The sequence below is a fragment of the Mesocricetus auratus genome, unplaced genomic scaffold (assembly GCF_017639785.1).
Source record: "Mesocricetus auratus isolate SY011 unplaced genomic scaffold, BCM_Maur_2.0 Super-Scaffold_6731, whole genome shotgun sequence".
Lineage (NCBI taxonomy): Eukaryota > Metazoa > Chordata > Mammalia > Rodentia > Cricetidae > Mesocricetus > Mesocricetus auratus.
The window spans coordinates 12,417,941-12,444,484 of NW_024429185.1; the positions used below are offsets into that span (position 1 = coordinate 12,417,941).

At 38.3% G+C, this 26,544-nt stretch overlaps 1 protein-coding gene across 7 annotated transcripts in view; it reads left to right on the top strand.

Moving 5' to 3' along the window:
- Clcn3 (chloride voltage-gated channel 3) overlaps positions 1-26,544 on the top strand; it is a 94,712-nt gene that overhangs the window by 64,018 nt on the left and 4,150 nt on the right. For 5 of the 7 annotated variants that reach the window (XM_040742257.1, XM_005075163.4, XM_013117184.3 and 2 more), the window contains 10 exons: positions 1,793-1,892; positions 3,624-3,811; positions 6,171-6,293; positions 7,441-7,647; positions 9,901-9,981; positions 11,373-11,918; positions 13,507-13,693; positions 17,313-17,711; positions 22,512-22,728; positions 26,286-26,361. In XM_040742257.1, the coding sequence (XP_040598191.1) occupies positions 1,793-1,892; positions 3,624-3,811; positions 6,171-6,293; positions 7,441-7,647; positions 9,901-9,981; positions 11,373-11,918; positions 13,507-13,693; positions 17,313-17,711; positions 22,512-22,728; positions 26,286-26,361 (2,124 nt within the window). The remainder of the gene's footprint in view (positions 1-1,792; positions 1,893-3,623; positions 3,812-6,170; positions 6,294-7,440; positions 7,648-9,900; positions 9,982-11,372; positions 11,919-13,506; positions 13,694-17,312; positions 17,712-22,511; positions 22,729-26,285; positions 26,362-26,544) is intronic. The other 2 variants (XM_005075164.4, XM_005075165.4) reach the window with 1 other exon arrangement.

Below are 26,544 nucleotides of genomic sequence, written 5' to 3' on the forward strand. Positions count from 1 at the left end.
AAGACTGGTGGATTTTTATATCTGCTTTTGCATTCCAATGCTTAAAGAACAAAAAGAAAGTACAGCTTCACACATTTGTAGTTTGAAAAGCTATAAGTATTTCACTAATCATTTTAGATTATCATAGCTGCTTTCTGATAGAATAAAATAACAAGTAGTTTGTAAAAGATTAGCTGTTGTGTGCATTCAGAAGTTGTCTTAACCAATACTGACTTTGTTACCTTAAAATCCATTGTTTCACCTTGAACTTTTAGGCTATACTTTCTAGACATGAAATTATTATTTGGTAAATAACGACTTTGCTGATGTATGGATTGTCAAGTGTGGACAATGTTGTTGGTTGGGTTTGTCCTGGGAACTCATGGCCCTATACAATCTTAGTATGCTGGTCCTGGGCATTTAACCCATGCCATATACAATCTTAGTTTTTTTTGCAAAGCTTCGGGGGTTTTATGGGTCTTCTAGGTTGTCTGTGGATTTTTCTTTGAGAACTATTTTTTTAGTCTACCCCAGATTGATAATTTTTATTATATACTATCGTAACTATCAGAAAACTACCAAAGAGTAAAAATACTTTACATTGTTTTTAATTTGCTTTACATAGTGACAGATAATATCCCCAGTGATTTCTTTAGAAAAGTTTTTATATGCATTACAACTTATTTGACCAAACTAGATTGGTAAGCATTTAGGTGGTTTCTATATTTTTTGTTGCGTGGTGATGCACACAGTGTTTCTATACTGAAAATAATTAGCAAGTGTTTATTAAGTGACTGTTATGTACAAACAGAGGAACAGGAAGAATGGCAGACTGTATCTGAAAATGATTTCGTATTATCTTTTAAAAATATGTTGATTTTTTTATCAAGGAAAAGCAAAATGAAATTTAGTGACTATTTTTAAGACTTGCCTTACATCCAATCCTAAAAGTGGTTGTTGTCTGTGTTTGGATGCTTCTGTTATGAAAGGAATACAATTTTCTCATTCACCACAGAATTTACTGTGTCTTTTTAATTGGTTATTGTGACTTTTGTGTAGAGGATCTATTTGAAATAGACGAGGCCGTTGAATTCCAGCTATAGCTCTCCTATAGGATAGTTGAGCACTGAAGTCCTGGATGTACACCAGAGCTTCTTAAACTAAGCTAGGAGTAGGACAAAAGAAGCTAGTTAGGGCTGGGCTTAGAAAAACGTTCTTAGGAAGACAGGTGTGTGCCCTATTCTTAATGAGGTGAGATTTGCAGCAAATATGTTTCCTTCTTGTTACTCTCCTAACTGCCTACTCTCACAGTCAGTTGAGGCTGTTCTTTAGCTATTGCAAATGGGATTGGAGCTGGGCACCAATGTATTCACAGTTGTATAACTTGGGGGGGTATCTTTGCCCGTGTGACTCATATTTATGAGCATTTTTTGTCTTATTAATTTTAAGTTTTAAACACAATTGTATTTTACCTTAAGTACTGAAGCCAGATGTTTCCAGCTGTGTTATCTAACTTCTGATGTGTAAGTTATCTGTGTGTAGCAGGTAAGGTTTGAATTTGATGTAGTTTGAAACAGCAGAGGTCAGACTTCCATGTAGTTTATGGGCCCCTCCCACTTATCTAGAGGTTCTTATTTAAAATACAGATCTCTGCATGGTGTTTATCCTCTGCTCTTAATACAACATCCTACAGTCCTAATTTTGTTGCTGTTACTTTATAAGGTACTTTCTGTGTTGTGATAACTTGATAAAATTAGACTCAAGAATTGTAGAAATACAGTTTAAAAAATAAAGCAAATATTTGTGATTTCAGATCAACAGTAAAAAAAAAGAGTCAGCATGGGAAATGACAAAAAGTCTGTATGATGCCTGGTCAGGATGGCTGGTAGTGACACTGACAGGACTGGCTTCAGGTAAGGAAGTTGACGGTAAACCTTTGGTTTGGTTTTTAAGTTAGATGAATAACTCCTCTCCTCAGCTTTTAGGTACTTCAGATTTTCAGTTTCTGTATTGGAGAAGATAAATGGTTTGGATGAATGAAATATCTTGTATTTTAGTATCATAATTGATAGCTAATACTGGTTCTCGTGCAGTACTCTAGCAGCTCTGCATGTGTTTAAGCCTGTGGCAATCTCCATCATTAACGGCATCCTAACTATGTACAGATGAGGGACTAAAGTACAAGTGTCTTGGCTGCAACCTTCTAGCCACAGGTGGCTTGGCTAGTCACGGCCTGTTGTAGTGCTGCACTGTCCAGTGTGGCCACCCAGTCTCTTAGAGAGCAGAGCTGATGGTGTGAGTACCACTGGGATAGTTTTAATCATTCCCAGCATCTAAGACAGAAAGCGTGAAAAAGTAGTATTTGTGGAATAGAAAAAAGTATTGAATACTGGCATGTATAAGAATTTTGTGTTCTGGGGGCTGGAGAAATGGCTCAGGGGTTAGGAGCACTGGGTGCTTCTGTACATGACCCAAGTTCAATTCCCAGCACCCATGTGGCAGCACACAACTGTTTGTAACTCTAATTCCAGAGCGTCTGTGGCACCAGGCATGCATGTGGTGAGTGAGTGAGTGAGTGAGTGAGTGAGTGAGTGAGTGTGTGTGTGTGTGTGTGTGTGTATTTATGTGTGTGCAGACAAAGTACCCATCAACATAAAATAAATAATTCTTTAAAAAAAAGAATTGTGACCCATTAATTTCTTGTGATGAGATGAGAGCATCATTTGAGCATAATGATATATTTTTAGTATTCTGTTAGTAAGGTAATCTTCATATGTATAGCTTTGTGTCAATTAAGAAAAATTAAATTTATCATGAATTTACTCAGTGAATGATGTGAACTTCCTTAATAATGAACATATTATTTTATTATTTTGGGACAGTCTTACCATCTCACTCTGACTGTACTGGAATTTGCTATGTAGATAAAAGCTGGCCTGAAACTTACAGAGATTCACCCTACTCTTAATTCATTGCTGATATTGAAGGTGTGCCACCACACCTAGTTGTCAGCATTCAATTTTCATGAGGTCTATATCATTTATGAGTCTACTGATTAAGTTTTGGGTGGAAACATGCTAGTTAAACATCCTGACCTCAGTTTTCAGAGTTGTGAAGCTCCTGTCAAGTAGCTGTCTTTTGAAGGTGCTTTAATGGTTTTGAGATAACTTTTTCCCTTTTTTTAAATTTTTTAAATTTTTTTGGTTTTTACGAGACAAGGTTTCTCTGTATTGTTTTGGAGGCTATCGGTCCAGCCTGGCCTCGAACTCACAGAGATCCGCCTGCCTCTGCCTCCCGAGTGCTGGGATTAAAGGCGTGCGCCACCACCGCCCGGCTAACTTTTTCCCTTTTTAAAATGGCAATTGATTTTAATGAAGTGTCAGTTTTAATTCCAAAGAATATTAATTTTATTTTAAAATAAAACTATCCAAAAGTTTTGAAATTGTGTTTACATTTTTAAATTTAAAAAAATTAAAAATTAAAAAATTAAAAGCATGTATTTAAAAATTTAACTCTTAAATTTGGATACTAGTTCTTAATTGACCCTTTGTTTATAGGAAATTTTTTTGCTTTTTATTAATCTCCTAACTAGTTTCAACCCTCCCTGACTAGACTTACAAAACATTTCCAATGTATTCTTACAGGGGCACTAGCTGGATTGATAGACATCGCTGCTGACTGGATGACTGACCTAAAGGAGGGCATTTGCCTCAGTGCATTGTGGTACAACCATGAGCAGTGTTGTTGGGGGTCTAATGAAACAACATTTGAAGAGAGGGATAAATGTCCACAGTGGAAAACATGGGCAGAGTTAATCATAGGTCAAGCAGAGGTAAGTCTTAGCTCAAGATGAGTTAGTCGGTTATGTTGATAAATGTCTACTTCCCTTAGCTATAGAATTAATGACATATTAGGTGATTGTAACCTGCACTAAAGAAAAAAAGACAGTCTGTATGTAGCAGAGAATAATAGAAAGTCTTTAAATACAGTGAGAACAAAGGCAGATTGTTTGAAGCAGCTTTTGTGTTATTTAATGAATAATGCTATGAGTCATATGCATTACGATACAGATTTATTGCACAGAAGTGTAGTTAGTGCAACTGGAGCTGTGTAAAGGTACTAAAGTGGACTAACATTTTATGTCACTAAGATTGGAAAATATGAATTATGGAAGTGCAGATATATTTTATAGTTTATAAAATCAGCCTTTCTAAGATACATTCTTAATTGAAATAGAAGTACATCCTTCCCCCTTCTCTTTCCTCCCTCCATCCCCTCCCAGGTACCCTCCTTCCAACTCCTCCTATGCTTCCCTTGCTCTTAAATTGATAGTTTCTTTGTCTTTTATTGTTGTTCCAGTGTGTGTGTGTGTGTGTGTGTGTGTGTGTGTGTGTGTGTGTGTGTGTGTGTGTGTGTGTGTGTACGTGCACTCTGATGAGCCTATTTTTGTTTGCCCATGTTTGCAGGGCTGTCCATTTTGTATTGGATAACTAAAAGGGGGAATCATCCTTGGAAGAGCCTAGTACTTCTGGTTGTTATTGGTCTCTATAGTTCTTTGTCTAGGCCATTGTTGTGGCCTTGCTCATGCTGCCTTTTTCTAGGAGATACTATTTTCAGGTAGACTTCCTGGCATTTTGGTTCTTAAAACCTCTCTGCTTCCTGTGTGCTGAACCACAGATGCAGGAGCTATGATAGAGATGTGTCCAGTGGGCCTGGGCTCCCTATAATCCATTGATCTCTGCGTTATGGACAGATTTCTGAGATGACCTCCATTTGCCAGGAAACGTGCCTCCCACACAAAAAGGATTAGCAGGCCTTGGACCGGAGCTAGGCTTATGTATTTGCAGATGGTAGCAGGTCATGTTTTTTTGTATTGGTATAATATTTAATTATATTATTATAATGATGTTCTGTACTAAAGCTTAAACTTAGGATATTAGAGTCAATATTTATATATTCACATGTGGATATATATTCACAAAAGGACTTTTTTTTTTAAAGATAGCGTTTTTCTGTGTGACAGTCTTGACTGTCCTGGAACTTGCACTGTTGACCAGGCTGGTCTCGAATTCACAGAGATCTGCCTGCCTCTGTCTCCAAAATTCTGGGATTAAAGGCATGCACCACCACTGCCCAGCCACATATAGATATATTTTAAAAACTTTCATTAGCCGGGCGTTGGTGGCGCACGCCTTTAATCCCAGCACTCGGGAGGCAGAGGCAGGCGGATCTCTGTGAATTCGAGACCAGACTGGACTACCAAGCCAGTTCCAGGACAGCCCCCAAAGCCACAGAGAAACCCTGTCTTGAAAAACTAAAAAAAACAAAAACAAAAACAAAAAACCTTTCATTATAGCCAAAGTTTAGGTCAATAATATTTTTTGGTATTATGTTCAGTATGGTTTTTGTTTCTTATCTTGCTTAATTAAAGTTAGTATAGCAATTTCCAGGAGAACTGAAATAGAATGAAATCTGAGTGCCAAGGCTGGAGTGATGGTTCAATGTTTAAGAGAGGCCACTGCTCTTGTTGGAGACCAGAGTTCAGTTCTCAGCTCCACGTGGGAGCTCATAGTTCTAACTCTGTTTCCAGAGAATCACATTGTCCTTTTCAGTGTGCTGTGGGCTTCTGCATGGTTGTGGTTCAGTAAATTCACACCGCCAAATACATGTGTGCATTAAACAAAGAAGCTTGCAAAAGAAAGGAAAAATCAAGTGCCAATACAATTTTACCTCCACCAACCATTTCTAAAACATTTGTGGGTAGGCATAGGTCAGTGCCTATGTATCTATGTAACAAGACTTTAGAACAGAAAAATTAGGAAATTTACCAAATGGGAATAAGGCTTCTTAGTATGTACAGTGATTAGCTTTTGTCTTCTACTTAAATGCTTTGTTCACATAAAAAAAGCTCTTATCATTGTAGAAATAAACCAAGAGACTTTTAGAGCTTTTACCCAATTGTGTGTGGTGGCATGTGCTTGTACCCCGCTACTTAGGAAGTTGAGGCAAGAGCGTTTCTTGAGCCTAGAAGTTTGAACTCAGCCTGGGTGCATATCTGAATCCCAAATCAAAAAATCATAATAACAGTAGCATAATGGTAAGTATCAATTAGGTTTCTTATGTGGCAGAACTTGAGTTAGTGGTACACTGTAAAACTCACATTCATACTCCGAGCTGGTTTTGTTTTTTAGGGTCCGGGATCTTATATCATGAACTACATAATGTACATCTTTTGGGCCCTGAGTTTTGCCTTTCTTGCAGTTTCTTTGGTGAAAGTATTTGCTCCATATGCCTGTGGCTCTGGAATTCCAGAGGTAAGCCCATAATATCCATTGAATGAAAATTGCATGCTGCTTTTTATCTTTAGGAATTGTAAGTTTTAGAAAATAGGGTGGGTTTTTTTTTGTTAATATACAATGAAAATTTAAAACAGTGTAAGCTGGGGCTAGAAAGATGGTTCTGCCTGTAATAGAGAGGTTCTTCATCATCATCATCATCATCATCATCTCCTCTCTCTCTCTCTCTCTGTCTCTCTGTCTCTCTGTCTCTCTGTCTCTCTCTCTCTCTCTCTCTCTCTCTCTCTCTCTCTCTCTCTCTCTCACACACACACACACACACACGACTCATGAATTTGGTCATTTTATTTTTATCTGTCTACCAATCAATCATCTGTCTACCTATTGTTTCTCAGGACAGGGTTTCTCTCTGTAACTTTGGAGCCTGTCCTGGAATTCACTTTGTAGACCAGGCTAGCCTGGAATTCACAGAGATCCACCTGCCTCTGCCTCCTGATTGCTGGGATTAAAGATGTGGGCCACCACTGCCCAGCGTAGACATTTTATATTTTAGGACAATATTTATCACAGTAGTGTAAGTGCTTACTTTTTACTTCATCAGTAGTAATTTAAAAGACAATAACATTTAGGCTCGAACTCATTTAATTCTATTTTTTATTTTTTAAAAAATAAGTTATTTCTAATATCTTTTAAAAATAAATTGTGATTTTTAAAGGCCGTGTAGATAAATATATCTTTAGTAAGGAATCAGTACTTGTTGTCATTCATTCTCTGTGGTTTAGGTAAGAACATTCCATGTGGTCACAATGTGGTGAGGAGGCATGTCTTTGCTCTTGACAGACTGAAATGTCTCTGAATACTTTGTGTTTATTCCTACAACAGACATTTTCAAATTTGTGTTTTATTATGTATCACTATGGCCCTGCATTTACTTTACCATGACCTACTGTTTTTATCGTTCCTGAGATAGGGTTGCCTCTTATCTTTGGTTCCATACATAAATATGATAAAGATTTATTGTATGTGGTAAAATAAAGTTTTTTTAAATTATGAAATATTTTATAGTTCACCAAGTAGCTTGGTGAGTGAAATGTGAGATAGTTTTAGCTAAGTTAACTTCTCATTTCCTAAAGTAAATTAAACTGCCTTCATCCTTCCTTTGTAGATTAAAACTATTTTGAGTGGATTCATCATCAGAGGTTACTTGGGAAAATGGACTTTAATGATTAAAACCATCACATTAGTGCTGGCTGTGGCTTCAGGTTTAAGTTTAGGAAAAGAAGGCCCCCTGGTACACGTTGCTTGTTGCTGTGGAAATATCTTTTCCTACCTCTTTCCAAAGTACAGCACAAATGAAGCTAAAAAGAGGGAGGTAAGTGATGTCTGTAGCTCATTTAACAGAAGAATGAGTGTTACATAAACTTGATGTCCCTTGAATGATTTCCCTGTGTTTCTATGTAACTTGTTTGGATACATTATGTATTCAGAGTAAAACTTGGTTTAACCTGTGTTTCTTTTCACTTTCCTAGCTTGTACCTTTTTGGAATTGACTACTGGTTCAGCCAGGCTAGCTAGAACCCCTTTGATTTCTGTTGATTTCTCAAACTTCTTTGCTATTTTTATTCACTTGGCCTTTGATATTACGTTGTGTTCTTACTTGGGAAGTCATGTTGTGTTTTCCTCCTGGAGACAGTATCTGATGCCTTGGAAATTGGGTGTGATACACAGAAAGTTCTGAGTGCCTTTAGGACTTCTGGAGTCTAAGTCAGAAACTTACCTTACAGGGAACAAGGGAAGTCCCCCCTTACATTATTCTAGGCCAACTTGAGCGTTTCTAGCAGACTGTTAAACTAGTCTGCAGCTCATGTATTATTGCGGGTGTTTCTGGATGAAAAGCAGCATTCTGAGCTTTTCTCGAGTTTTGAGTCTCTTTAAGAGTCTTAGATTCTGTTTTCATAATCTAACCCTGCAGCCTTAGATGGTACAGAGATCCTATGGTTGTTCAGGGATGACTTTTACATCTCATCAAGGATTGAACTCAGGCCCTAGCCTTTCATCCTGCTGGTACTAGTATACCCCTTCTCCAATTTTTATCAGTTTCTTTAATTATAAGTAATTATAGTACTTTTTAATATTAGCATTGAGGTACTATTCTTGTACTGGATATAGATATCTCCAAAGTGGAACATTTAAAAGCATCACATTTCCATCTTTGAATGATAATTGTAATTTCATTGTTTTGTATCTGGTACTTAGGAAGTATTTGCTCACATTGTGAAATTATGGCACTGCCACCTTTATTCATAAGTTAAAATTTAGCATTTAAACCACTAGCAGAACCAGGTGGTAGTGGTGCACATCTATAATCCCAGAATTCAGGAGGTAGAGGCAGGTGTATCTCTTTGAATTCAAGGCCAACCTGGTCTACAGAGTAAGTTCCGGAACAGCCAGGACTACACAGAGAAACTTAAAAACAAATAAATAAGTAAATGGCAGACATGGCTCAAGATAGCATACAATTAGTAGCAGAATGTGAATTTATTTTTCTCTAATTCCAAAAACTGTTTTATCTACTGTGCTATTACTCTAATTGTCTATGTATATCTAGGTATGCTAAAAAGTGCAATATCCAAATCCTGTATTATGGGTTGTAGGTGGTATTCTCAGTACCGTATGTATGTATGTATGTATGTATGTATGTATGTATGTATTCACTAAGAAAAACTATTGCGATCATTTTAGAGAAAGGAACAGGGAGCCTCAGAGAGGTTGAGGTACTTACCATGGCTGCACTGCTGGTCTGTGACAGAGGCAGGACCTCTGCCCTGCAGCTTGATACAGTTTGTGGAGTATAAAATTTGATGATTTGAGCAAGTGCTTAGGGTGCCCACAGATGTTTACTTGATCAAAGTAGTGAAAGGGATAAAGATTCTTAAGAATAATACTTCATTAAATTTCCAAAGAAATTACAGTGTAGTTGATTTTCCTACAGGTGGAAAGTCAGCAATGATCAAGTGCCCCTAGAGATGTGCCCAGGGCCCACAAGAATGTGTATAGGCTTATTTCTTCTTGAAGCTTTCTTTACTGTTTAGTTGGTGACTCAAAGTGGACCAGCAACAAATGGTCCTTTTAGAAAGATGCCTTTGGAGCATTCTTAGAATGGTGTGGCAGGATGTTCAGAGTGCTTAGGGCAGTTAAAATATAGAGACATCTTTAATGGGCTGTAATGTTCTTGATAAGGTGTTGAGTAATTACTAATGGTAAAGCAATTGGCTTCAAAACCCGGAGAAATGATATCCTAGGTAAAAATAAGTAAATTGTTTACCCCTATTCCACGGTTGTCCTCTCTCCCCGAGGTAAACAGCATTCATTTCCTTCTCTTCATTACAGTACACTCACATTTGTAGGTCTGGTGTCAACGCTTTGACTGAATAGAAAAAGTGCAAATGAGTTTTAAATTCAAGCAGAAAAGAAAAAAATAGCTTTTAGAAGACATGAATTCTTGCCCTTTGCAAGAGGACGTGGAGGGCAAGGTCAGAAGTGGCATTTAGATAGCATGGAATATAAAGTGTTTGCTGGGTCTGAGTAGATCGGGAACTAGAGACAATCCACTTTCTCTTTGCAGGTGCTGTCAGCAGCCTCCGCAGCAGGTGTTTCTGTAGCCTTTGGGGCGCCCATTGGCGGAGTTCTTTTTAGTTTGGAAGAGGTATGTACAAAAGCGGCATGAAAATGCCATAGGAATACATTTAAAATTGTATCTTGGTGTTGCAGGATTCCTGCCTGGGTCCCATTGCCGCTTTAGCCCCCAAATAACACACGAGACACTCTATTAGTTATGAAGCTGTTGACTGTTTGCTGATTTCTTATCGGCTAGCTCTGACTTAATATTTAACCCACAATTGCTAATGTGCATATTTCCATGTCTCTTCCTGGAGAAAGGTTCCGGTCGGACCCTTCACGTCTCCCGTGTCCTACATCGTGACCCTGTGCCTCTGTTTCCCAGAATCCTCCTCGACGCCTAGTCCCACCTATCTTGCTTTCCTATTGGCCAACAGTGCTTTATTTACATATACACAGAAGGACTTCCTCCATTATCTTGGTGTATATTTTATTTTCATAGCTTGTGTAATAGAATTTAAGTTTTTTAGTACTTTTAGAAGGTTTTAAACTAGTTCTCACATAAAAAGTGAGAACTACAAACTACAGAAAATTATTTAATTTTTTTCAAAAACAGATTTATTTTAAATTATTTATATGCATCTGTGTGTGGGTTTATGCATGTGAGTCAGAAGTGGGCGTCAAGTCCTCGGGGCTGGAGTTACAGACTTGTGAGCCACCAGAGGCCAGTTCTCCATAAGAGCAGTATGTGAGCACTTTCCTGCTGGGCCATCCCAACAGCTCTAAGGTTTAGACCTTGTATTCATGTGTCAAGATTAGCAGTTGTTTCCAGCTGAACTTTACGTTGTTGACATATTTAAAACTAGCAAAATAAGAATTTTACTTAATGGAAGCCACTAAAACCTGTGTTTCTCTGCTGGCTAAATTTCAGTCCATCTTTTCATTTTACTATTTTAAATCAGTTCATTAGCTGACTTTTAATTAAAGTTTTATGATTTGCTTGTTTAAAATTTGTATGGTTATTTCCTTAACAGTTATTGATGTTTAAGGAAATAATTTTATTGCTTTGGTGGAATAGGTTTTTATTTTCTCATTGATTCTTAAGTCTTCCCTTTTTTATATTTTACATAAAAATATGCCCATGTATGACTTAAATTTTTTCTTTGTTTTATAGAACAAATCATTTTAATGAGTTAACAAGAGTTTCTAAGGGTCAGTTTTTAGCTAACACATTGAATTAGATATGAAACTCCTTTTGAAAAATAAGCATTTCTTGGTATTCTAAATGATTATTAGACATTCATAATCAGTTACTGTGAATTTGTAGTTACAAGATAGTCAAACAGCATCATTTTTTTTTAAGGGCAAATCATGTAAATTCAAGCTGCAACAAAATTTGAGCTAGCTACAGTGAAGTTTATACTTGCTATCATGAGTCAGAAATAGATGATGGCACTAATTTTTCTTTCTCTTTTACAGGTTAGCTATTATTTTCCTCTCAAAACTTTATGGAGATCATTTTTTGCTGCTTTGGTGGCTGCATTTGTTTTGAGATCCATCAATCCATTTGGTAACAGCCGTCTGGTCCTTTTTTATGTGGAGTATCATACACCATGGTACCTTTTTGAACTGTTCCCTTTTATTCTCTTAGGGGTATTTGGAGGGCTTTGGGGAGCCTTTTTTATTAGGGCAAATATTGCCTGGTGTCGTCGACGCAAGTCCACCAAATTTGGAAAGTATCCCGTTCTCGAAGTCATTATTGTTGCTGCCATTACTGCTGTGATAGCCTTCCCCAATCCGTACACTAGGCTCAACACCAGTGAACTGATTAAAGAGCTGTTTACAGATTGTGGGCCGCTGGAATCCTCCTCTCTTTGTGACTACAGAAATGACATGAATGCCAGTAAAATTGTTGACGATATTCCTGACCGTCCTGCAGGCGTTGGAGTATATTCAGCTATCTGGCAGCTGTGCCTAGCACTCATATTTAAAATAATAATGACAGTATTCACTTTTGGTATCAAGGTAAGTGCTCATGTGAGATGATATTGAAAGAATTTAGAGATGTCCAAAATATTTATGTGTAATGAGAAATGAAACTTTATCTGAATGATTGCAATTCTGAGACCAGAATCTATAAAGACCTTATTAGTCTAAAATCAAGAGGTTCCTGGTAATCTCTGGAGATAGTGGGACAGAATTTGTTTTTTCTGCATTTTCTGTGTCCTAGAGGTTGTGTGCTTTCCTTGACTTATGTTCCCCTTCTTGCATTTTCAGAGCCATGGATGGCCGGCCAGATTTTTCTCTCGTAACTCTTAGAAATAAAATCCTGATTTCACATGGGGAAAAAAACACTAGGATTACTTTTAATTTACCTAGATAGTATAGGGTAATCTCTTGTTCTAAAAGTCACTTCTCTGCAGCCATAGTTTTTCCTGGGATGCAACATGTTCACAGATTCAGGAGAAGCCATCATTGTACATTCTACACTAGTGCCGTGTGTTAGCTTACATGGCACCGTGGTCTGAAAATCAAATTGCTAGAGCTATACATACTGTGACTGCGCATCAAGCATTTAAGATCATGCACCCTGGAACATTACTTCTCCTAGACTCACTTAATACAGCTTTCCCATAAACACAAACACAGAGAAGCAAATGTCAGCTTGCCGTATATTGTCCTCAAATCATGACACCTGTGGTTCCTGTAGTAGTTGATACTTGCAGGGATGGCATAATTTCACAAACAGTTCATTTGGAATAACAGCTTTATTTCTACGACATTGTCAATGAGTTTTGAGTTTAAGATTGTTTTTCTCTTGCCTTTTTTGTCCATTGAATATCAAACTGAAAAAACTACAGTTTTACTCTTATTTTCCTTAGCAGAAAGTTAAGTTAAAGGAGCCATTAAAGTGGTTATTTTTTCTTTACGAATCCCAGTGTTATTATTGTCAGTAGAATTACACCACATATTCTCAGCCAGTGCTGATGAAGCTGGAGGCAGATGGCAAGCCCTGGTTAAGTCTTAGGCTCTTGCTGAAGATTGTGAATTGTATTTCAGTCCTTAGCATTGTATGTCCCTTTAATTAGCTTCGTACTTGCCAATATGTTCTTTCCTTATCTTCTAGTAATTTCTGCCAGTGAGGTTTTCTCTTTGTAGTTGATTCACATTTAAATCTTGGGGACTCCAGAAGCATTGTCTGACTTGGGCTGTAGCACTTAAGAAGTGACATTTGCTGCCTCTACCATTTGCAGAAGTATAATGGAAGAACAGCCTTGAGCTTAACTGCTTCACACTGGACAGACTTAGTTTTATGGGAACACCAGTCCCTCCCTCCCTCCCCTCTGGACTACTGAAAATTTTGTTAGAGAGTAGCTAAGGATTCCCTAGGATAAAGGTTAAATAAACTGAGTTACTTTCTCTTTGGCTTAGAGAATCCACTCTATTACTTTGTTACTGTATTTAAAGACTCATAAGGAACTGTTTGATTTAACAGGACTTTGCTGTAGTTTAACATGTGCTAGGATTTTACAGTTTCATAAGTTATTAGAAACAGGTGCATAGGACGTAGTTTTCAGTCACATGACTAGAGCTGTGGTATGTACTGTCACAGGTTCCATCAGGCTTGTTTATCCCCAGCATGGCCATCGGAGCAATTGCAGGGAGAATTGTGGGGATTGCCGTGGAGCAGCTGGCCTACTATCACCATGACTGGTTCATCTTCAAGGAGTGGTGCGAGGTTGGGGCTGACTGTATCACGCCTGGCCTTTATGCCATGGTTGGCGCCGCTGCGTGCTTAGGTAATGGGATTGAGTTTGCTTGTTTGTGGATATTTACAGGTCTGAGAAAGAAGAGACGAGATTAATATATTCATGTTTATTTGGTTGCTAGGGAGAAGTGGATGCAAGATGGAGGGAAGGAATAATTTTAAAAGAGATGAAGCACTAATATTCTTATGTAGTACTGGATTTTGTTTTACTGAGAACATTTGTTTAATGTAAAATTTAATAATGGCATATTTGTAATATCACAAAATGCTTTATGGCAGAAACCATCTTGTTAAAACAGACTTAATCTGAATCCTGTCCAAGGAGACTTGGTTTTTTCACTGCTAATGATCTGAGCCTATCTATAACCATTGATAGCAGTTGCTGTTCCTAAAATAAAATAGTTTCACTTTAAACTCTGTAGTACTTATCAGCCTAAATACAAGATTTATTTTTTTTCAGCCTTCTAGCTTCTAAGGTACATTTGTAGAAAAGTAAAAAATGAATCTTCATTTTAGTGAAATAAAAGCAAAATAATGACTCTAAATCTACTAGAATTTATTATTTTCTCTGGCATGAAAAAATTGTTAGGTTTTATATTTGAATATTCCACCAATCTTTGGTTTTACTATTTAATACTGGCTGGTACTTTGACTTTTTTTGCTCAGTGACTCAGCATCTTCAGAAGTGTAATATTAGGTGAAATGAAAGAACAGAACCATTTCCATCAAAGTGACAAGTATGTCTTTAACTTCCACTGTCTTTTAGCGTTGCACCGTACAGTGAATGATAAGAGGAAAATGAAATGTGGGCTGGCCTCTGGCAAGATACGGCCAGCACTAAGACACAACAGTGAGCACTTTCTTGGGCTAACAGCATAGTGCAGGGTTTACAGGGAGCAAAGATTCCAGTATTCCAGCAAGGGCAGAATAGGAGTTTACTGTTGTTAAGTTACATTTTAATTGAGAAATTATACATGTCACCTTCATACTTCTAAAGCTTTGGTTTTGAGGCAGCCCTCTTTAAAGACTGTCAGCCCCCAGTTCTTCTGTCTGGGTATGCCTTCTTTCCACTTGAAGTAGGAGCTTACTAATGACAGTTTAAAACCTGTGACTCTTTGGGATCTGATTTGTTCAAGCAGACTTTAGGGTCGTTTTACAATCAGACAGATCTGTCTGGTTCTCGATTCCTATGTGAGTTCAGGTCATATCCATGTTTTCTAAGCTGTTATATGAAGAGCCATACAGACTCTTGGGATATGCTAGCACCTCAGATAAAAAAATGTAATAGAGGGCTGGGAAGGTAGTGCAGTGAAAAAGAGCAGTTGGTATGCAAGCATGAGGACCTGAGTTCTAGTCCCTAGCGCCATCCCAAAAGCCAGGTAACCCAAGCATTACAGGGTGGAGCCAGGTGGATCCTGGGAGCTCACTGTCTAGGGAGACCTTTCACTTTACTATAAGACCTTTTTTTAAAGGAATAAGGCAGAGAGCAATAGAGGAAAACAGCAGGTGTCCTCCTGGCCACTGTCTGTGTGCCCACAACTCTCGGCCACACAACTCCCGGCCCTAATCTTAAACTTTTAATAAGTGTCTTATAGCTCTTTATAATAGTCCTGTAAGTTAGATCTATAGAGTTACTCTCTGAGGTTTTTTCAGAGTAATCTGATGATAGGAAGATTTTAATGCAAAGATAAATTTGTATGAAAGCACATTTGTAATTCATGCTTTGAAGAAATGTAACTATATAGTACATTTTGAATATTTTGGGAAACAAGTTGAATTGGAAAGAAGTAGACTACAAAAAGATTAGTATCTGAGTTTGCATCAGCATGAATATATATTTAAAATTGTTCAGATTTGTGCCAGAGTTCTGGCTTTGCCTTTTTTGCCTTGATGACTTTAGAAAAGTTCCTTTAGTTCTTTGATATTTACTTTTCTCATCTATAAAATGGAAATATTAGCTTGTCCATTATTATTTTGAGGATTATATGCAATAACATGTACATATGGATGTTAGCATGGTTCCAGGAAAAAAAATAAGTGCTTAGTTTAAGCACAAGAAAAAGCTTGTATAAACTGACTGGGACATGCTGACATAGAGTAGATACATAATGCATAGTAGATCCTTCTTTTTTAGGTTAAGAAACAGAGCTTAACTCTGTTAGGTTAAGAAACAAGTTTAACTTGTCAGTTAAACTTTTATTTATTTACTTTGTGGGGGTTTCAGAGTGTCACACTTGTATATGGTGGTCAGTGGACAATTTGTGAGAATCAGTTCTCCAATTCCATGTGGGTCTTGGGGGATTGAACTTAGGTCATCAGACTTGGCATCAAGTGCCTTTACTTACCAAGCCATCTAGCTGGCCCATATTAAGTCTTTTGACAGAAAGAACAACATGATGGAAATGATACTAAAGCCATTGTGACTGTGCATGCCTGTCGTCCCAGTAGAAATGTGAAGGCTGACAGTTCAAGGCCAGCCTGGACTACATAGTAAGACTTTGTCTCTAAAAGCAAAGAGTAGTATTTAGTTGTAGTACATGGCTTATGGAGTAGGTTGGCAGTAACTAATAATCAAGGAGGTAAGATAAAGTGGTATTAAGATGACAGCACAGGGACTAGAGAGAGTCCTGGACTAGGTTGGTGGCAGTCAGAATCCTGAGAAAAGGACTTATAGCTAGGTATTTTACAGAAGAATTCAGATCTGTAGAGGTGATAGTCAAGATTGTGGAATAAAACTAAGGTTCTAAAACCGGTCCCCTAGATTGTCGGGAAGAATGTGTGCAGGAACGTGGGGTCAGGAATGTTGAAATGACCCCTCTTAGTGAAGAAGAGAAACTTGGATTTCAAATGTGTGTTGTTGTTTGGCAGCCACTTCAAGTTTTTTTTATAGTTGACAAAACAAGTAGGAAGGGGTGGCGTGCATACCAGAAGCATAGGAAAGGTGCCAGTAAGTAGAAATCGATTAGGTGACAGTGTCGGAGAGTTTACAGCTGATGATTATCTGAGTAGATGAATACGTAGATACCCTTCTCTCCCTTTCTCCTCATCCCTCCTAGGGAGAATGGTATAAACCCAGGTCTTTGCACATGCTAGGCAGACACCCTCCCACTGTGTTAGACCCTCACCCCAGCCTCAGAATATATTTTCTACTTGACAATGTCACTTTGTTAATAAATATCAAGCCTTCAAAATATTTTACACATTTTGAGAAGACATAGAGGAAATAAATTTCTTTACTATTCTACCTATATGTTTAGTTTATAAATAGGTAACAAGAAAGAGCCAATGTGTACTTACTTATATTTAAGAGATTATAGTAAGCTTTTATAAGAGTGAACTTTGTCTTTGCTGCAGCAGTAAATCAAAATGCCAAAGTCACTTCTCTTGGTCAGCTGTGGTTTGTTTGTTAATATTATAAAAGGGTTAGGAATGTTACTTCAATCATCTTCTGTGCTATATATAACTTGTTGGTTTTTCTCTAGATCATATTAGAAGTAATGGCTGTTATCCTAAGAGCAGTTGTTTTTAGTGATAATGCTTTTCACTGTAAGAGCCTGTCTGTGTTCCATGTTTTACTGTCTAGTGCAAGACTTTAGTAATGTGGTGGAGAGGAGGCTGTCTCCCTGACCAGTGGTGTTTATTTCTTTCAGGTGGTGTGACAAGAATGACTGTCTCCCTGGTGGTTATTGTTTTTGAACTTACAGGAGGCTTGGAATATATTGTTCCTCTTATGGCTGCAGTAATGACCAGTAAATGGGTTGGTGATGCCTTTGGTAGGGAAGGCATTTATGAAGCACACATCCGACTAAATGGGTACCCTTTCTTGGATGCAAAAGAAGAGTTCACTCATACAACCCTGGCTGCTGACGTCATGAGACCTCGAAGAAGTGATCCTCCCTTAGCTGTTTTGACACAGGACAATATGACAGTAGATGACATAGAAAACATGATTAATGAAACCAGCTACAATGGCTTTCCTGTTATAATGTCAAAAGAATCTCAGAGATTAGTGGGATTTGCCCTCAGAAGAGACCTGACGATTGCAATAGGTATGGTTTCTAAAAACACAATCATCAATGTATATGCCTTATGTGTAATAGATTTGTAGGAGGAGAGAAAGCATTGAGGTTAATTGGTTGGGTTCTGGGGGCAAGTGATGTTAATTTAGGAGCTTTAAAGTCTTGTGTTTTCTAGGAAAGGAATTGAGGCTTCAGTGATTGTTTTTGTGCTAATTGGTGGGAAGGCCACTAAGAATTTTAATCTTTAAATCCTCTCCATATGATGCCAGAAGTGAGAGAGGAGACTCATTAAACAACTAATTGCTACTCCCTGGTGTTTTGGGCAGTACCTTGAGCTAGAAATGTCATAATGAGGTCTGCCTCTCATTCTCTAGGGGTTGCTAGTGCCAGCCAAAGAAAAGGAAAAGAGGAGAGCAGTTTTGGAATTAGTATAGAAAGTTAAAGGAAAATGGTCAGGTTTTGAAGACAAGACAATGCTAAAATTTTCAATAACTCATACTTCTACTGACTGTGGACAGATGGTGTTGTAAACTTTTGTCTCTTGACCCAGACTATTGCATAGGAAATAATGTTAGTTTAAGGGAATGTGGTACTCTTGATACATGAAATAAGCAAGATGTGGCATCAGAAATGTTAAGTCACAAGATTACTTTTGAACATATCTTAAATATTTGCTCGTGTGTACTTCTGTAGATTTTAATTTTTTTAGTGGAAAACAATTCTGTACAGTAAGTATATGTCTATGTGTGTGCTATTACACTATATATTATGTATATATATACACATATAATATATATACACACACATAATTATATATTATTGGAAGAACAGATTTGTCTTTGCTCAACAAGACACGATCTTTGAAATACCAAATTAGATATATTCTCCTTTTTAATAGAGAATTAATAATAGAACAAGTTTTTAGAATATTAAATCCAAATGAGAAGTCTTATCATTTCAAATCGTGAAAACGAAAGTGTTGAAAGTCTTTAAAAATCTGGGTGGCATGAAAACAAAATCTGGCTTGGCACCCTCCTGGAACCCTGTTACTTTGGAGGTGGAAGCAGGAGGGACTGCAGTGTGAGGTTGCTGGGCCACGTAGCAAGACCCTGGTCTTTAAGAAGAAAGGGAAAAAAGGAAATCTTTTGTTTTCTACTTCAAAGACCTGTGAATGAATGACATTAAAATAATTTTAAGAATAAAACAACTTAGCAGATGCCATGGCACATTGTATGTCTAATAAATGATGCTCCTTAGAGTAATTTCTGCATCCATATACTAGTCGTATTAATATAGAAACAGATGTTAATGTTGTTTTGATAAATGCATACATTGTGCAATGTTAAGCTGCTTGATATCTGTTACCACATATGTTTATTTCATGGTGAGGACTAAAAATCTCTTAAATTTCAAATGAAATAGAAAAATGAAAGTGACCATTCTGTATTTGGGGTGGGAGAGGTTAAGACAGGGTCTCCTTTAGGCCAGGCTGGCCTCAGTAATCTGTATGCAGCTGAGGATGATTTTTTAACTCTTGATCATCCTCTCTCCACTCCCATAATGAAAAAATGCCTTTCCTTGAAATGACACATTTAAGGCAAAGAGGCTGGATGTTCACTTCTGATACCTTGTCTCATAGAGGACCATTCCGATTCCAAAAAAATATGCTTTTTTTTTTCTCTAGAATTTGCATTTTAGGGTAGTGATATAGCTAGGTTGGTAAATATGTCTAACACCAGCCTCTAGGTTTGCTCCCAGTACTGCAACAAGTGAAAGCCAAACAAAAATGAAACTGTTTAGTCATAAATGTGTTGGTTAAACACAGTCAAGGTAACCTCGGAGGCACCAGAGTACTTTGGTGTTGCATTAAGGAGTAAAATTCCAGGGTTCCTCTTGTATTAACTTAGCACGGTCACTGTTGTACTATCTCCCCTCTCCCTGTGTCTTCAGTCTGTCTGTAGCTAATGGTTTCTGGGCTGTCTGCCTGAATTCTATCCTGGGTCTGACTGCCCTCTTGCTATGCAGTGCTGTAGATCTGTCCCTGTGTCAATGTCCCTAACAAATGGCTTTGTTCCATGTGTGTTGAGCAGCACAGAAAACGTGGCATGAGGAAGGGATGAGGGATATTTTATAGACATCTCTAAGAGTTTTATAAGGGATGAGGCAGTTTACCTCACCTGACCTAGAAGCACACAGAAAAACGAGCGTAACTGCAAAGATACTGCTATCAAAGGATATCAGTTCCCAGTATTTATGGCAAATGTTGGCCTGTATAAAGTCGCGTTTGCGCTATTTGCTGTTTCTAGCAGTTACCACAGTCTACACATACAGGGATATGGTACTCTGTGTCAGGGGCATGGAAGAAAGAGTACGTAATTGAAGAGTAAAGCACTGCATTAGTTTAGGTTATAAAAGCTAAGAATTCAAGGCGATTAAGGTTGCGGGTTCAACAAACAGACTGAGCGTACAACAGGAAATCTAGTCTTATGTGATCTAAAGTGTATTATTAACTCAGAAGTTCCTGTCTCTGAATGTGAGAGACATTTTCCTAAAATATATCTCCACAGGTAAATGTTGGAGTATTTAGGGTTTTTTTCCATTGGTGATATATTTGTTGTTGTTGTTTGTATATTTAACATCACATTGTTAATATTGTAGTCACAATTGGTTTTTGAACACTTTTGCTTTCTGGTGTGTGTGTGTTTTTGTTTTTTGTTTTTTTTTGTAAGTCACTTTTATTATGTAGTTTGACAACAAGGTGCATAAGGAATTTCTAACAAGCTCTAAATATCAAGAAAAGAAATAGTGGGCCATCTTAACCAGATTGTAAATAGTCAGTACCTTCATGATTTGTAATGGTTAGTGCTATGGAAGTTTAATATACAATAATTTATTTATTTTCTGGTTCCATGCACTTTTGCTTTCTATACTGGATTTTTAAATGATATTACAGTGTACTAAATTGATTGTCTACTCCTGATAACTTAATTGCATAGAAAACTTTCATACTTACACTCCTCTTTCTTTTTATTCATCCTTCTCTCATACACAGTGTTCCCTACATCTATTCCTATTCTCCTTCCCCCAGATCCACTGCTCCTCCCTTTCCCTTCAGAGAACAGGCCTCACAGGGATATCCACCAAACACAGCATAAGTTACAATAAGACTAGACACAAACCCTCATATCAAGGCTGGATGAGGCAACCCAGTAGGATAAAAGGGGTCCCAAGAGCAGGCAAAAGAGTCAGAGATAACCCCATTCCCACTCTTAGGAGTCCCACAAAACCCCCAAACTACATAATTGCAATATATAGGCAGAGGGCCTAGTACAGAGCCTTACAGGCTCCTTGATTGTTGCCTCAGTCTCTGTGAGCCCCTATGAGCAACCCTATGAGTTGATTTTCTGGGCCCAGTTCTCCTGGTGTCCTAGACCCCTCTGGGTCCTACAGCCTTCCTCCACCTGTTCTGTTGGGTTCCCCGCATTCTGCCTAATGTTTGGCTATGGGTCTCTGCATCTGCTCCCATCAGCTGCTGGAGGACAGACTCTCTTCATACTTCTCTTTTTGATATTGTTGATGTCACATTTTCCATCATTTTTATTCTGTGTATTCACTGGAGATATATACTCTTACTGTTTACACTGTACATTCAGTTGTCATGCACAAGCTGTATTCTTATGGATCTAAAGCAACTTAGCATTTTTCAAGAGCCATCTGAGTTGGATGTCTTTTCCGTACCATAACCAAGCTCTTCAGGTGAACCATCCACCAGCCTTTAGGACCTCACTTAGTGCCCTGATATTCAGTATGCTTATAGCACAGCTGAGTACAGCTTCAGTGGTCAGAAAGACTAAACAGCACAAAAGCTTTCAGTTAGAAGCAGTACCTGTTTCCTTTCTCCCACTGGACTGGTGTTTATTATTTTGGCTTAAATATTTTTGTAGCAAAATTTATGTGCAAAATACTTTCACTATACCTAATACCATATTTACACACACATAGTTTTCAGTTAATATTTATTTACTCAAAACCAAGCATAAAGCTGGGTGACTATTTCGTTTGCATATCCTGTCCATGTTATGGGTTTCTATTTTCCTCTATGTGGTCTCTTGCACTTTCTTTGGGCTCTCAAAGTGGGGAGAAGAAAGAGGCAGCTGGATAGAGCACATTGGAGAGGAGGAGAAATTGATAGAAGCTTTATAAGTAAAACAGCCCAGCCAGGTGGGGGGCTTTAATCCCAGCATTTGGGAGACAGAGGCAGGTGGATCTCTGTGAGTTTGAGGCTAGCCTGGTCTAATCTACAGAGCTAATTCCAGGACAGCCATGACTACACAGAGAAACTCTGTATTGGGGGTGGGGGGAGCCCACAGATCAGTCTTTATTTACTTGGGAATGTAATTGTGGTTAGGAAGAGCCCGCTCATTCACAGTGGTGGGGTGTAAAGCGGAGACAACAAGGGTGAAAAGTCTTCAGTCTCATCTCCAGTGCAGAACAAGGCACATTCTGTGTAGGCGGGCTTCACTTGATGACATTCTGTGATGTGTTATTTGCAACACACTTCCTTGTCTCTGCAGATAGCAAACAGTTCAGTGCCATTGAAGAAAATCGCATCCTGATATAATTACAGAAAATTATTGTCAGGTTCCCTTTCAGTCAGATAGGAAAAGTTACCAAGTGCCTTACCAGTTAATTCTCTGTTAAGTAGAAGACAGGAAAAAGGAATGGGACCAGAAGCTGAACACACTTAGTTTTTAATGTCACATGAGCAAAGTTGCATGTAAGAAAAGAAAACTCATCAATTGAAAATGTTTGTTCTTCTCTCTTTTTCAGAAAGTGCCAGAAAAAAACAAGAAGGTATTGTTGGCAGTTCTCGGGTATGTTTTGCACAACATACTCCATCTCTTCCAGCAGAAAGCCCTCGGCCATTAAAACTGAGAAGCATCCTTGATATGAGCCCTTTTACAGTTACAGACCACACCCCAATGGAGATTGTGGTAGACATCTTCCGAAAGCTGGGTCTGAGGCAGTGCCTTGTAACTCACAACGGGTAAGTTCAACACAACAGAAGTCAGTTCCCTCCCTAGAGTTACTGGTCCTTATTAACAGAATCATTTCAGGGCAGAGTGAGAGTCAGGTCCCAATTGGGCATGTCTGACTTCGTTTGGTTATAAAGTCAGGACCAGTCAAGCTTCACTCATGCCTGAAGAGTCAGGAGGATGCCAGCTCTGTGTCTGTTGTCAAGGACACTGTGTCTCCTTGACTGGAGCTGGAGAAGGATGAAGAGATAGATTGTTGAGCTTAAGGTGTTTCTTTCCTGGGGGATACTAGGCTCAGCCTCAGGGAGCATCGCAAAATCACTGTCTTTGTGTTTCTTTCCTGGGGATGCTCTGCACAGACTTCAGGAAGCATTGCAACATCACTGTCTTTTGCATGTCTTTTGTCTGTATCTTTTCCTACATATTTTGCTATATGCTATTTGAGCCAGTATTTATCATTAATGAAATAATATATATGAAAATTTGTAGTTTAACTAAAAATCTTCTTTACCCATACTGTTTTTCTTTCTTTTTTCTATTCTTTTTACCCTCTCCAAAACAAATCTGACCCATAAACTGAACTGCTAATGGCATACAAACATTCATGTATTTAGAGCCTTTTATTTCCATTCTTTTTCTTAGGAGAATTTTAATTTTTTATTTATCTTTTGTTGTTACTGAGACAGAGCCTCACTGTAGCTAGAGGCAGCCTGGAGTTTGTGATCCGTGTGAGGCTCACGAGCACTGAGAATACGGGCATGTGCCTCCTTGCTTGTGACTTGTTGGAATTCTTAGAACATTGTTTCATGGGAAGTTGTGGAGCAGAGACACTAGGGAAAGGAAACAGATTTTTTTTTGTTATGAACTGACGGCTCACCCTTCAGTGTGAAGCTGGTTAAATACTGTACCAAACACATCAGAGGATCACAGCACATTTTATCTTTTTTTAAGATTTTGTTTTAGACACATGACCCCTCTCTAGATAAAGGGGGCATAAAAAGCAAAGGAAGGTAATTTACTGGGCACGTTCATCCTTTTTCACCTAATTCCACAGCTCTGCACACTGAGTAGGAGGGGTTGTATTTGCAGGTATTTTGTTCAAGTTAGCGTTCCAGCTTGTAGACTCTTGCTGCTATTCCACAGTCTTCTCCTGGGCTAGTCTGCTTACTGACTGATCTTTCTTCATGATCTTTTCATCTCCTGAAACATTTTCTGGGCCTCTACCATAGACCATATTGGCTTAGAAATAGCAGTATCATAGATGTTTATACTTCTGTTAAAAACAAAACAAAGCAGAAAATCCAAGAGCTATGTTGGGTGTTTGTATAATAATAAATCAGAAATGTGTTTCATAAAATACTATGGTCTACAGTTTTGTTTACTATTGTCTAATTTAGAAAATGGTACCAAACTTCGTTGTTTAAAACTGAATTATTGGCTAAATAGTGTATCTTTTCATAAAGCTTTGCCGTGGGCCCTTTAAATCATTATATGGCTAGATTGGAAACTAAAGTAAATTTTCATAAGCTACAGTTGGCTTTGAGTTGTCTGTGCCTGGCATGGGTTCTCTTCTGTACTGACAAACACCAGTGCTACTCTGTAAGCAGTGATGAGTTGTGACCACAAAGCCCTGGTATGTGGCTCCTCCTCCTCCCCCTCCTCCCCCTCCTCCTCCTCCTCCTCCCCCTCCTCCTCCCCCTCCTCCCCCTCCTCCTCCTCCTCCTCCTCCCCCTCCCCCTCCCCCTCCTCCTCCTCCTCCTCCTCCTCCCCCTCCCCCTCCTCCTCCTCCTCCTCCTCCTCCTCCTCTTCCTCTTCCTCTTCCTCTTCCTCTTCCTCTTCCTCTTCCTCTTCTTCTTCTTCTTCTTCTTCTTCTTCTTCTTCTTCTTCTTCTTCTTCTTCTTCTTCCTCTTCCTCCTCCTCCTCCTCCTCCTTCTTCCTCCTCCTCCTTCTCCTTCTTCCTACCTCTTCCTCCTCCTCCCCCTCCTCCTCCTCCTCTTCTTCCTCTTCCTTCTTCCTACCTCTTCCTCCTCCTCCTTCCTACCTCTTCCTCCTCCTCCTTCCTACCTCTTCCTCCTCCTCCTTCCTACCTCTTCCTCCTCCTCCTCCTCTTCCTCCTTCCTCTTCCTCCTCCTCCCTCCTCCTCCCTCCTCCTCCTCCTCTTCCTCCTTCCTCTTCCTCCTCCTCCTCCTTTCTTATTCCTTTTCCTTTTCCTCTTCTTTCTTCTTCTTCTGTTGCTTATATAAAAGCACTTTCTTTCTCCAAGGGGTCATGTTTCACAGCCTTGATCATATTTTCCTTATTTCTTCACAGAAAATAAGTGTGTTCAGAAAGAAAAAAAGTCACACGTAGAGGAAACTCTTGACTATGTTGTCTGTGAACTATTTAAGCAGTACAGTTTTTGAGCTTTGGAGAGGTTGTTCACTACATTTTTTTTAAAGAAAATAATATGAACACACGAACCTATCTTTGCCTTTATTCTACCCTTCCTGCTCCTCCATTACTGTATTATGAGGTAAATATTTGTTAAAGGCCAGATTGCTTTGAAGTCCCATAGTGACCCTCTTTAAGAAATCAGGCCTGGTGGTGATGGTGGTGGTGGTGGTGCATGCTTTTATCTTGAGTTCGAGACCAGTCTGGTCTACAGAGCAAGTTTCATGAGAGCCAGAACTACACAGAGAAACCCTGTCTTGAAAAAACAAAACAATAACAACAAAAATGAAATCAGAAATTTCCGAGGCGGCTCAACAGAAAGTTGACTTAAGCAGACAGATCACCAAGGAGATGCCTGATTATATTGAAGATGTTTGAGATGGGCTTTGGAATTTATATCACTACATATTACAGTCAAATTCAATTATTTGTTGTAAAATAAGCATTAGGTTATTTAGTAATTAAAAGTAGTTTAGTTTTAGGTATCCTTATGAGAATTTATAAATGATGTAATAATTGTAAACTGAGAAATAATTGCTTAGAAAAATATGCATTGAAAATCATTTTGACCTCTACTCATAAATGTTTTATTACTATATTACAAGAAATGGGATTCAGTTCCTGAAAATGGGGTCAGTCGTATTTACACGTGCTCTTCCTTAATTGGAATTCCAAATAAATCTGGGAGATTTAAGTTTTCTTATGGAATTCAAACTCAACCTCCATCCCTCAACACATACAATGCTGAAGATCAAATAGCTCTTAGGTTGTTATGTTAGAAACTGAAAAGCGTGTTCATCCAAGGAAACCCATCTCCCAATTTTGAGGTCTGTAGCTGTGTGTCATTAAGTTTCTTCTGTACTTTTAGTTTTAGTCATTATTATAATTAAAATTTATCATATTTTCATTATTTTGATTTACAAACAATAAACTCCACCATTAGAAACAGTATTATGTCACTTTTGAAGTTAGTAGAATGTCTGAAAAATGGAACGTAGATTTTTAAATCTTATTTTTATCTCAAGTTCATGAGAAACATTCTTATGGTTATGTTGTCCTTCTCTCATTCTTTATCATTATGATTGGAACCTCTTTCAGTTTAATTTCTCACAGTTATTAGCATAATAATCTGTTTCAGGATTGTCTTGGGGATCATCACCAAGAAGAACATTTTAGAACATCTCGAGCAACTAAAGCAGCACGTGGAGCCCTTGGTGATTAGCTGTCAGCTCTCCTCACTAGACACCTTAAGTCAGGAGGCATGAAACTTGTGAACAAACAACCCCACCATGCTGCCAGGCACTCTTGTATCTCAGCAAATGTCTGTGAGATAAATTAGATACACTGTCTAAAATCCCATTCTTAGAAAGTGAACCACAGTTAACGTCCATGAAAAT